Source organism: Sebastes fasciatus, chromosome 4, assembly GCF_043250625.1.
Source record: "Sebastes fasciatus isolate fSebFas1 chromosome 4, fSebFas1.pri, whole genome shotgun sequence".
Lineage (NCBI taxonomy): Eukaryota > Metazoa > Chordata > Actinopteri > Perciformes > Sebastidae > Sebastes > Sebastes fasciatus.
The window spans coordinates 30889697-30902611 of NC_133798.1; the positions used below are offsets into that span (position 1 = coordinate 30889697).

Sequence of the window (12915 nt, forward strand, 5' to 3'; positions counted from 1 at the left end):
CTCAAGTTGCTAATCGGACTGTAAACAATGAGCAGTGCACGGAAGAGGAAGTCTTAGCCCGGATATCCGCTGACTACACCGGAACCCCCGAAATATTGACCGTTGACATCAGAGGCTAAATCATCGTCAGACCGATAGCCGATTGGTTCCAGATTGGTAATTTCCCAATCATTTTCCAGGACATTTCCAGGAGAGGGCGGTGTAATCTGCTACTTCATAAAGGGAAAATACAAAGTTTTGATACAGTTATGTCAGTTTAGTTTGTGTTGAGTTTATGAGCTCCAGCAGTACATTGCTGCCACTATGATAAAAGTTTCAACATTCAAGATTCAAGAGTTTTATTGTTGTTATGTCACATACTCATACAGGGTGAGCAGTGAAATGCAAAGTGGCAGTGCGCACAAGATTGTGCAAACAACAACTATACAAATATATTTAAAATGTAATACAAATTAAAGGGACAAAGGTATTATTTTTACAGTAAATATAAGTGTGAATAGTATAATAAGTGTATGTGTATTCTCTGTATGTAGCTCTATGAATGTGTGTGTGTGTGTGTGTGTGTGTGTGTGTGTGAAGGTGTGTGGATAAGAGGGGCAGCGTGTGAAGGTGTGTGGATAAGAGGGGCAGCGTGTGGCGCTTGGCTGGCGCCCTGGTGAGTTCAGAGTTCACAGTCCAGATGGCCTGGGGAAAGAAACTCTCTCAGTCTCTCTGTTTTGGCTGCGTGCCTGCATGGCTGCGTGGCTGCGGAGGCGCTTACCTGACCGCAGCAGCTGGAACAGTCTGTTGTTTGGGTGGTGAGGATCCTTCATAATCCTACAGGCTCTGGTTCTGCACCTCCTGGTGTACAAGTCCTGCAGGGAGGGGAGTGTGGTTCCAGTAGTGCGTTCGGCAGAGCCCTCCTGTCCTGCGCGGAGCTGTTGCTAAACCAGGCAGTGATGCTTCCTGTCAGGATGCTCTCTGCAGCTCCAGAGTAGAAATACTGAAGGATCCTCAGGGAGACTCTGAATATCTTCAGCTGTCGGAGGTGGTGAAGGCGCTGCCTTGCCTTGCCTTTAAAGGCATATTTGCTTAGTTTTTCTTTACATGAAAAGTTTCTTGGAGTTTACATCCATATCTGTCCAAAATGTCATCACTACATCATTTGATCCTTTAGGACATGTGTGTGAAATTGTCATAATTAGCGTAGGAATTCTTGAGTTATGGCCAATAACGTGTTTTGTGAGATCACAGTGACCTTTGACCACCAAATTCTAATCAGGTCATCCTTGAGTCCAAGTGGACATTTGTGCCAAATTTGAAGAAATTCCCTCCAGGCGTTACTGAGACATCACAAGAATGATCCGGACGGACGGACGGACAACCCGAAAACATCATCATGCCGCCGCGCCGGCGATAGCTGTGGCTAGAGGCATTATGTAAAAACATTTACCGAAACATAAAACTATCATGCTTTCAAATTATGAATAGGAATTTGATGTGTGGAAAATCTGTTAACTGCAGACAGATGATTCAAAGACATGTTTATTCATTCTGTATTTTATTAATGTAATGATGGTACATTAGGACAGAACAAAAAAATGCTTTGTGAAAGAATCTCTGTATTTATGAGTCGATCCACAGAAAATCTATCTATATTTAGATAATTAATTAATCAGTTAAGTCATTTTATCAATTGAAAACACTCAACTATTCTTTGGTGTCAGCTTCTCCAGTGTGAGGATTTAATGATTTTCTCTGTTTTCTATCATTGTAAGCTGATTATCTTTGGATGCTTTTGTCCAAATATATCATCAAAAATTGCAACCTTGCATAAAAACAGGTGAAGTTATTTTTGGGGCGTGTAAAGTTTGTCCATAGCTTGAAGGTAAGAAGGAGCAGTTCCTTTCAATGCCTTATAGGCCAACATCAGTCTAAAGTCTCGAACTGGATGTGTCGGAGGAGCCGCTGGTTCTGGTTCTGTATTCACATTTCTTTTAGCGTATCCTGAATGTTATTTAACAGAAACACGGGACTCTCCCAGATGATGTAACGATCTCTTATGTTTATGTTATGACCACCAGTTTTAATTCATTCAACTTTGTTTCTGATAAATCATGTTATGTACTTAAAGACTGTATATTGGAAGTGGACGTCGTCACCGTGACGTCGCCACTTTCATGAACTGAAAACACACCGTGAAAGGGTTAAAGTTGTAAGATGAAAACACAGACAACTCCCAGACCGGACAACGCCGTGATAGCGACCTGTCAATCACAAAGTAGCCACGCCCTAAAGCACCCCCTGCTTTATGGCCTATTTGACTCTAAATGGGACCATAATTTACTAAATGAACATCATGCTGTATTGAAGAAGACTTGAAACTAGCAACTGAGACCATAAACTCATGTTTACAATGTTTCCTGAGGTAATAAATCAAGTGAGAGGTAGGCTCATTTTCTCATAGACTTCTATACAATCACATTTGTCTTTGCAACCAGAGGAGTCGCCCCCTGCTGGCTATTAGGAAGAATGCAAGTTTAAGGCACTTCAGCTTCGGCTTCACTTTTCAGATCCGAAGGCTGCCGCCTGTTTGTACGTCAGTTTGGCAGACAGCTCTAAATACTACAATACCCATGATCCTCGGCCACCGTTGCCATAGAGAAGAAGCCAGTCAAAGGCGGAAGCTTCACAATAGAAAGAGAAGGTTGGTCTAGGGGTTAGCACTATTGATGATCAGTTTAAACCTCTTCAATCTGACCACTGAGACTAGACTGCAGAGGGCCCAAAGTAAAACATTCTAACTCAGTATTTAGAGCCCAGTTTCACCGTTGTGGTTCAATAATGATCGAGGGTCACTGATGTTTTTTACTGGACTAGTCAACATTCAGGTTCAACAGTATTCTCCCATCATGCAACACTGTGGGGACATCAACTATATGGAAGTTTGAATCATTTCATTACATTTGGTGTCTGAATTACATTGTTTTTATCTCGTACACACGTGAACACAGTTATTCATCTTTTGTAGTGATTCAACCAGGAACATTTCATGTCCATCAAAGCTGTAGTCAACGTGAGTCACATAACATTATCTATGGGAAAAATGAACGGTACTTTTACGTCTGTAGCTCTTCATCAGTTGTGGCTTGGTTACAGGTGGGAAAATGAAGTTGCACCAGGGTTTGCGCCGCCGTACAGATGCTCCCTCAGAAAGACCAGCATCTTCCTCCAGGCGTCTTCTTGAGCGTGAGAATGTGCCACCATTTCGCCGCCCCACAGAACCACCACTGCAAAGACAACAGGCAACTGAAACAGCCGTCACACCTCCAAACTCAAGTCCTGATTTTGGCACCTTAACTTTGAATCATTCAGAGATAAATCTTCCCGGTCTGAGGGTCAACCTACCCGTCTGAGATGATGGGCCGACAGTTGTGAAGGTGCTGGCTCGGGCGAACGGTGTGAACGGAGGTTCGATCAGGTGACCGGCGTTCGGGTACGACAGGACAGTCAGCAGGTGGCTGTTCCCCGCCTGCTTCATCATCTCCTTCATCTGGAAAACAGGAAGTAAAAAACCTATTGTCATATTTGTATGTTTAATTCCTGACATTAAAAGGTCTGTGAGCAAAATGTTGCTTTTCACTAAATTCAATACATTATTTTGCATGAGATCTAACACAATAACATGCCAGCATAAAAAATAACACAAAAAAACATTTGGTCCTGGTGAAAACAACATATATTTTGTTGAGATTCTTGTGTGCAGAGGTGTGTAAAAACACTACATAGTTTGGTTTGCAACAATAGAAACTGTTACACCACTTTGCTCTATTCCTTGTTATATCCCTTTATGTTTGCTGTGTTTGTAAAATAAAATGACATCTGAAATTTTTTGTGTGCTCTATTTATTCATATAATTAATTAACTTTACTTATCTTTTATTTAATAATGGCCATTTTGTAATTCAATATATTCCAGTAACGATTCAGTTTCCTCTCAGCAACCAGTAAAGTTTAATCCTGGAGCTTCAAACCTCTGGACCCAGCTTGTTATTCACACAGGATGTCGTCATGTCAGTAAACTCACGTCCATTGCAGACTCCTGGGCGGGCCAGTTCTGATCGTCCTCAGCGACAACCAGCAACAGAGGACACTTGAGTCGTCCCACCTGCTCAGAGACAAACAGCAGCAGCGTTTCAGCTTTTATCACCGGCTGCAGCTTTGAATATCTATATCACCTGTGGAATCATTTATCTGTGGATTTTTGAGGCATTACTCAGAGCTAGAGAGGCAAGATTAGCCACAGATACTTCACTTTGTTGTAGACTCAGCTGAAAACGAAAGAATATAAAATAAATTCATCCACATCGCCGTTTAGTCTCTAAACACATAGATACAACATAATGCAAACCATCTGCAGTGCAGAACTTTTGTCTCCCCCCTCTGGCAGTGAGAGTAAATACACAAACACTGTGGACATGCTGATGACATATGCCTGCAGGTGAGCTCACCACATCTCCCCCCGCCTCCAGGAGCGCTCTCTTCAAGTCTTCCCTTGCAAATAAGGCCAGAGGGAAATAAAATTAAAAAAAAGGAAAATAACTTTAATCCTTCCTCTGAATGCCAAGTTATTTTTTTTTATCTGGAGCATCCACTCCCGAAACTTTGGTTGGGCGCTTCTTAGGATTTAGGAGTATTGCCATATTCCTAGCTGCTGCTCCGTCGCTATGGTCTCCCCCTTCCTGTCCCCTTTAGCTCTGGCCGGTTGGTATAAAACGCATCACTTCTGGCGCACCAGCAAGGGAAAGTCGCCACAGACACCACAACTACGGTATACTACAAAATACAGAGAGCTTTCCCTGGTGGCAATAGGCTTAATCAACATTGTGTGAACTTGGGCTTGACATTTTGTGTATGGGTTCTGGGTGTTTCATATCTTGTGTGTGTGTGTGTGTGTGTGTGTGTGTGTGTGTGTTTGTGTGTGTGTGTGTGTGTGTGTGTGTGTGTGTGTGTGTGTGTGTGTGTGCGTGTGCGTGTGCGTGTGCGTGTGCGTGTGCGTGTGCGTGTGCGTGTGTGTGTGTGTGAAAAGTCCGAAATAAAATAATCCCAAAAAGAGGAAAAGGCAGAGAGAAATTCTGCCTGGTGGTACTCACGTCCACTTTGAGTGAGGGGTCAGTGGGGATGGGCAGCAGCAGATCTCGCCAGATCACGTGATTCTCCTCGGTGAAGCGAGCCTTATCAACGTTTCTGATTGGACAACATAAAAACACTAAAAAATGCTTCAGAGAAAGATCAAAGTTTGTCCTGAGGGTGGCGCTAAAGGAAAGGTCTTGGGGTCATTCAAATGTAAGGTTCATTCTCTGGAGAGAGCAAAAATATGAAAGTAACTGAAGGAAGATCAACTTACTGTTTATAGACAATAAATGTTTGCTCTATAGTTGCGTCAATCGGCTGCACATGACTCCCACTAATACACACTATACACCTGAGCTGGGAGACCACACACACACACACACACACACACACACACACACACACACAACATATACAGAGGTTTACACATGACCAGTGGAGACGGAAACCTGAAATCATTTTAATAGACAAGCAAGATCCAAAAAGTGACACAGAACAGCAAAACTACACAAAATGACAAAGGAGCAATTTATAAAACAACTTTATGTGGAAACAACAATTATTATTATCTGACTATCAACTTAGAGCTTCATGAGCAGCCAGAACACTGAGCAGAAACGTGGCACTGATTAAGGGGTCTCCATTGTTTCCTTTTTTTTTTCGATCTATGATGATATTTCCCACAATTTACTTTGTTACTTTGTTTTTGGGCTGGAGATCCCTGTTAGTTTAGTTTTTAGTAAACTCCTTTTTCAGTTTAGGGGTTATGAGCTGGGTGCGACAACCCATTGCGTGGCCGGCCCAGCGACTTCCCCCTCTTTTGTTCATTTAACTGGGATCTCCAACCCTTTGTTTGCTTAGTTGCATTCTGACATTTATTTTTTTCCTGACTGATAATAGATTGTTTCCTTTTCACATAACTGTCTCATGGCGTCCTTTCTAGCTTCGTTCTCTCCAGAGCCTTCGTTAGTTTGAGAGGCCGCAACATTGTTCATGAATGAATCTGTTAGTGTGTTTTGTGCTGTTTTGGCCAAATCGTTGCTCTCCACACACTATGGGTTCAAAACTGTTCAATTTAACACAACATGTCGTTATCTGTGTGGTCTCACATTTTCAACATCTGTTAAGATTTGAAAAATCTTTTAGCGTGGGCCAGCCTCAAGCTGTATCAAGATGATGGAAGTAACTTTCAGCTAGCCGTCTTACCTTTACAACTTTGGAGTAAACCGCTGTTTTGAAGGTGACACTGGTGCCGAAGGAAAGACCCATCATGGCGATCCTGCTGCTGAGGATCTGAGGATGCTGCTCCAGGAGTCTGTAGGCAGTCTGCAGCAGGAAAACATGTCAGAAAACAAACTGTTACAGCTGTATCACAGAGGCCAGGCTTTGAACATTTTGTGATACAGGCAGAAAAGAAATTTTAAGTTTAAGTTTGTGTGGATTTTCATACTTTATATTAACATGCATATAAACCAAGATTGCACTCTGTATTGTAGAGGATGAAGCTTTGTACGTCTTTCTTCATTTCTTGCGGTCTACATCCTTTTATCTGGTATTCAGTGTTAGATGACATAAACCTTGTGACATCTATAATAACTCAAACTTCAAATATTTTTAATTGGCAACACGTTTCCATGAACCAGCTCTCATTATGTCTTGGTAGTTTACAGGCTGCTGTAATCTGGGTGTGATCTTTGACTCTCACCTTTCCTCTCAGTGTCAGGCGACTAAAGTTGTGAAATCCCGTTTTAAGAAACAGTCAGTTATGTTATCTTTGTCTTATCTAAATCTTCAGATAATAATTCACACATCTGTCCTGGAGGAACGATCATTTCTGTGATGATTTTCCTTAGATTTCCCTTTTTCCTATTAAAAGGGTTTTTCCTCTCCAACAGTGGATCTGCATTTAGAGATAAATGAAAAACCTTTCCAGCCAATGAAACCTGGTGTCAAACTGTTAAACTAGAAAACAGTTATGAACATATTACACCATTGAGGTTAATCTTTGATTGTAGCAGGCTCAGTTAGAGCTCTGGTAGAGCTAGAGCGAAGGTCCAAAGGTAGTCGAAATTTTGGCGTGGAAAAACTGTCATGGCAAATTTCAAAGGGGTCCCTTGACCTCTGACCTCAAGATATGTGAATGAAAATGGGTTCTATGGGTACCCATGAGTCTCCCTTTACAGACATGCCCACTTTATGATAATAACATGCAATTTGGGGCAAAAACCATTCAGTCTTTTGAATACAGTAGAAATGTGTTATTTCCGCCTATACTAAAATGGTGTATTTGAATATTTCTGCATACTGGGGTCCCTAAAAAGTCTTGAATTACATAAATTAGGTAACACTGTAAAGCTGAGACTCTTTTGGATCCAATGAGCCCATCTGTATTCATGTGTGATGATGTTAGTCCCCATAGTAGCCATTTCATTGTAGTGAGACCATGTTTTGGAACTTGACCTCACTGTATAAAATGACCTGTGGTGACCTCTAGGATAATCACAGCCTCATGAAACTTTACAGCCACAGACTAGAGACCTAGAGCATTCAGAGAATGGATGGCTTTCCTAGCTAGATTGACAATAAGGGGGTTTCTGAGCAGTTTACACAACAGAAGTGCTCGCCATCCAATCGCCAAGAAAAATGCAATTCATGCAGAAATCTCCAAATGTTACAACTTTTTGGTACCAAATCACAGCATGGCTTTTTCTGCTCCGCAGCGAAAGCTGGACCGGAGAGGCCAGACACATAGCCACCTGACATTAAAGATCAAAGTAAGCGCGCTACACCTATTGACCGTCATCTTTTCTTGTAAAATGTCCATTGTAATCGCTAACACCGGTGTTGTCACGACTTTATTAACCGGTGGGAAAATTTCCTCACCGTCACATCCCTACTAGAGGGTCAGGCCCGGTGCTACATATTTATAATATTATTAAAGTAGAAATGTAGCAATAATAATAGTGTTATGGAAATTAATTTAATATCAAGTTAAACTAACAAAAACTCTGAATGACACTTCCTCCTGTTGTCTTTAATGCCAACACTAGTCTCTGATCTGTAAAGGTCAATGAACTTCTGAACCAGATTTTATGTGTTAAGTGACGCATAAACAGAAAGATAACAGACACACATCCTGGTGTCTGCAGCAAAGACTTTTAACCCACATAACTTAACATGAACCTGACTTAATGTGACTCTTTCTGTCTCACAGCCAAAATAAATGATTATTAACAGGATGCAGGTTGCACTTCATGATCACACCATGTCCTCTGTAGTCTTGATAGAAATTTTTGGGAGAGCAATTTATATTTTATTATTTAAAGTTACACATAGTCTGTCTTTTAAAGGCAGATATCCGACCAAAATCGCAGACAATGCACTGAATACTCAATATGTGTACTATCGTTCAACATACTTTTGTGTGAATAAACAGTAGCATGTATGTTTTCAGATGCACTGAGCAGTAATTTAGATACTCATCAGGTTTTACCTCAAAGTACTCATTGTCCACCATCTTCCCAGTTTCAATGGTGACTTTAGGTGTCAGGTAGTCGAGGGCCAGGGAGGCGAAGCCGTGAGAAGCCAGCAGCGCTGAGCGGTACTCCACCAACTTCCCTCCACCCCCCCACAGGTCCAGGAGGCCGGGGAAAGGTCCCGGTCCTTCAGACGAGTCAAAACACCAAAAACAATTCTCAGTTTACACAACAATGATATTGTTTATCTGATCTTCTCTAGGAATATATCTGATGGAAACATTTTTCACTTGTCTGTTGGCGTGCAAAGAAGACGAGAGGACAGGATCAACAGGTCGGCTTAAGACTGGTGTCTGTGTGTATTGTTTTATGCTGTCGGGTTTGAATGTGTGTGACATTCATGGTGTTCATGTATTTCAGCCCTGCTTCCCAGCTGGGAAGACACACTGACAGCTGTTGTTGCCTGTCAGTTTGTCATGTTATGATTTGAGCATATGTTTTATGCTAGATGCAGTACCTGTGAGGGTTTCTGGACAATATTTGTCATTTTTTTGTGTTGTTAACATACATTTGCATAAAGCAGCATATTTGTCCACTCCCATGTTGATAAGAGTATTTAATACTTGGCAGCCCTAGTTTTAACATTTAATCGGTATGTATTTTAATGTTTGGTAATAAAGTGTTTTTAAGATTATTAATATTTGTTTCTCTGCAGAGCGTCAGTCGGCCATTAGCTGCTCTTGCCTTGGGGCTATTTTCACTGTTTGCTTATGGGCTTTTTTGGGGTTTCTTTTCTGTCTAGTCCACTCTGGCAAGTGAGCCAGTAGTGGGCAGACTAGTTTTTCCTCTGGTCCTACCTGAGGGGAGGAAGAGGGTCGCAGTGAGTCCGTTCTCTGTAACCGGGATCCTGCGGACGCCGGGCGCCATGTACCAGCGCTCCACCACCACACCGGCCAGCGGTACCTGATCCACGAAGCCCTCAGTCTGGTGACCCTGGTACACCGAGATTTTGACCTCCATGGGAGTCTGGACGTTCATCTTCCTCATCCTGAGGGATGATGGGAAAGAGTTGACTCTGACACTGATTCGGTATTGATTGGTATCATCTGAACAGCTCTATCCTTGTCGGTCTACCTGAGCCAAGGTTTGCTGCCTGGAACGGGTCTGAGGCTCCACATTAGACCCATCGGTTCAACTCCAGAATATGTCCCGCCCAGACTGAGATCCTCTGAAACTGTACAGTAAAAGGCATGAAAAATTATTTCAAATTTTGATGTTCATTTTTTCCAAAAAGCTGCTTATTTTTATAACGAAATGTGTTTTGCTGTAAATAACAAACTTTAAGATGACTGAAAACATTTCTAAAATAATTTTCTTTCATTTTCCAGGTCTAGGTATTGAACCACGTACCGTTCACAGTCCCGGTGGTGTTGGCGGTGTAGTGAGCGAACGCCTCCCAGCTGTGTCCATCATCACACTGGTAGAGGGCGTAGACGGTCAGCTGGGAACCAGGGAAGACGTTCTGGACCAGGACGATAAACTTCTCATCCATGAGCCCTCTGGACGGCTCGACCGACAACTTCACACAACCCTGCTTCCTGTCCATCCTGATTCAACTGAACATATACATAAACTGTGTGGGACCAAGTTGCTGCCCCATATACTGTATATACAGACGTGGACAAAAATGTTGGTACCCTTCCGTTAAAGAAAGAAAAACCCACAATGGTCACTAAAGTAACTTGAAACTGACAAAAGTAATAATAAATAAAAATTCACTGAAAATTAACTAATGAAAATCAGCTATTGTTTTTGAATTGTGGTTCAACAGAATCATTTTAAAAAACAAACAAATGAAACTGGCCTGGACAAAAATGATGGTACCCCTAGAAAAGATTGAAAATAATTTGACCACAGGGAAATATTAAACTAAGGTGTGTCCTGTAAATAGCATCACAGGTATCTTCAAACTTGTAATCAGTCAGTCTGCCTATTTAAAGGGTGAAAAGTAGTCACTGTGCTGTTTGGTATCATGGTGTGTACCACACTGAACATGGACCACAGAAAGCTAAGGAGAGAGTTGTCTCAGGAGATTAGAAAGAAAATTATAGACAAGCATGTTAAAGGTAAAGGCTATAAGACCATCTCCAAGCAGCTTGTGGATGGATGGATGGATGGATGGATGGATGGATGGATGGATGGATGGATGGATGGATGGATGGATGGATGGATGGATGGATGGAGGATGGAGGGGTGGATGGATGGATGGATGGATGGATGGATGGATAAACTGATCAGACTCTACTCTGTGAATGGTTCCTAAAGACAGCTTGAGTTTGTCAAGCTTGCTCTGAATCATGGTCCTCTCTTGTTAACACGATGATGAGAGTTCTTCAACTGAACCTTCTCAAACAGATGATTCCTCAAGTCATTGTATTCGGAAAAATGGGGCATAACATCAAATTCATTCTCGACAACACAAAAGCAAAAAAAAAATGTTCGTCAGGAATACCTTTATATCTGCCTACCTCAGTTACCCGTGTTAAGTGCCAGTTCTTAACTGGGCACAAAATGTCCTAGAGTAGTATTCATTAACCGCACCTATTAATCTATAAACTCATCAAGTTACTTATTACATGATGAGCACACATCAGCTCTAGTTCATCCAGTTTGTTCAAAACTCAATATATTTTTTTATTTGTTAACTGTGCATATCCTCAATATCTGCAAAAAGGAATTTATTTGTCTTTGTTAAAGGGTTTTTTGGTTGGAGTTTTTCTTATCCAAATCGAAGGTCTAAAGATAGAGGGTTTCGTATGCTGTACAGATTGTAAATTCCCTTGAGGCAAATTTGCGATATTGGACTGTATAGATAAAAATGGACTTGACTTGAACTCCTTTCCAATACTAAAGAGCAGGTATCCAATTTTGAAGACAAACATCTAAAAACAGCTAAATATATACATATGAATTTCTGTACAACGGCCTGAATTTTAACTCAAAGTCCCTTAAAAGACTTAATGTTATGCCCCAGCTTCCCTTAAATGCTTATTTATTCCTTAAATTGTAAACACTTACTGTACAAGCAGATTGAGAACAGATGCAGACCTCACAGCCTTCTTCTTCAGGTTTGGTGTGTATAAGCCACTGATTGACCGCTGAGTTTTATTTAACCTGAAGTTCAGCTTCACAGGCTGGAGCTTCAGTCTCCTCCCACAGCAACATCACTCTTTCTGGACACAAAATGCCACCGTCGAGTCCAGATTTAGTCAACGCACACTGTTCAGAAGGTGCAGCAGTTTAACCAAAAAGCATCCCCTCACCAGCCCATGCATTGATCACATGCACGGACCAATAGTCTGTGGCTTGGCGCATGGTCTTCACATGATCAGAAAGTGCTGTTATTCCAATCACCTTCTGCGCAGATCACAATCCTCATTTGTCCTCCAACTCAGCTCAGCATCAGTGTTGCACTTTTCTGGACTCTTTTATCTTTATTTATTGATATGGTCTTTCCTTGTGCGTCCATGAGAATGTGAGTATTTGTTATAGTTGTCTATTGTTTAGTATCTGCATCGCTATAATAATTATAAAGTCACATGTATCATGTTATAATGCTCATGCTCGTGTTTCTATAATAGTTTGAATGAGAAGTTGTGTGTTTATGTGTCAACATCACAATTACTCATATCACCCTCTGTGTGCACTCTGCTCATTGTACTGCCTGAGAGTCTGAGTCTGCTATTTGTTGACGCTCCCTTATAGTTAAGAAGGCTGTGTTCTCCTCCTTTTACTCCTGTTTAAACTGTTTAGCTTGCATTGTATTTCATACAATACTGTTTGTTTATTATTATTTCATGTTACTAATACCTGCTCATGTTTTTGTATTTTATTTTCTGTATTTAGTAACCACTATCCACACTATTCATAAAAGGATTTAAAAACCATCTTCAATCAATAAATGAGTGGTATCTCAAAGAGAGTGTGTGTGACCTGGACTAATTGATACATCATCATCATATTCATGTTCTTACCGGACAACCTGTGGAGATTGTAAATGACATTTATAGAACCATCATCTAAAGGGTTCATTCAATCAGCATCACTAAGGTCACAAGTTTGGTATCCATTACACCAACGCCTATTTTACACACACTTGGATCTTGTATGAAAGAAAAGTATTGGTGCACTCACCTCTTTTCTGTCGTATACGTGTGAAGTGCAAGTGGGATTATTAATTATGAATACAGTTGTTATTGTTATTATTATTATTCATTCTTCTTGGGTGAAGTTACTGTTTAAAAGCTCTGAAAACCTATTTAGGCAAG

General features: G+C 41.2%; 1 protein-coding gene across 3 annotated transcripts; it reads right to left on the reverse strand.

Annotated features, from left to right (window-relative positions):
• Positions 1-1523: 1523 nt before the first annotated feature.
• LOC141766596 (peroxisomal succinyl-coenzyme A thioesterase-like) lies at positions 1524-11868 on the reverse strand. 3 transcript variants are annotated; one of them, XM_074633562.1, is made up of 11 exons: positions 11666-11868; positions 9998-10203; positions 9722-9821; positions 9445-9635; positions 8605-8774; positions 6318-6437; positions 5386-5468; positions 5132-5225; positions 4066-4146; positions 3388-3532; positions 1524-3269 (listed from the first exon to the last, which is right to left on the reverse strand). In XM_074633562.1, exons 2-11 carry the CDS (start codon positions 10191-10193, stop codon positions 3133-3135), a joined length of 1317 nt encoding a protein of 438 aa, XP_074489663.1. In that variant the 5' UTR covers positions 10194-10203; positions 11666-11868; the 3' UTR covers positions 1524-3132. The 3 variants fall into 3 exon arrangements, with proteins under 3 accessions (XP_074489663.1, XP_074489664.1, XP_074489665.1); XM_074633563.1 differs by having other exon boundaries at positions 9998-10194; positions 11666-11681; XM_074633564.1 differs by lacking the exon at positions 6318-6437 and having other exon boundaries at positions 11666-11867.
• Positions 11869-12915: the final 1047 nt, after the last annotated feature.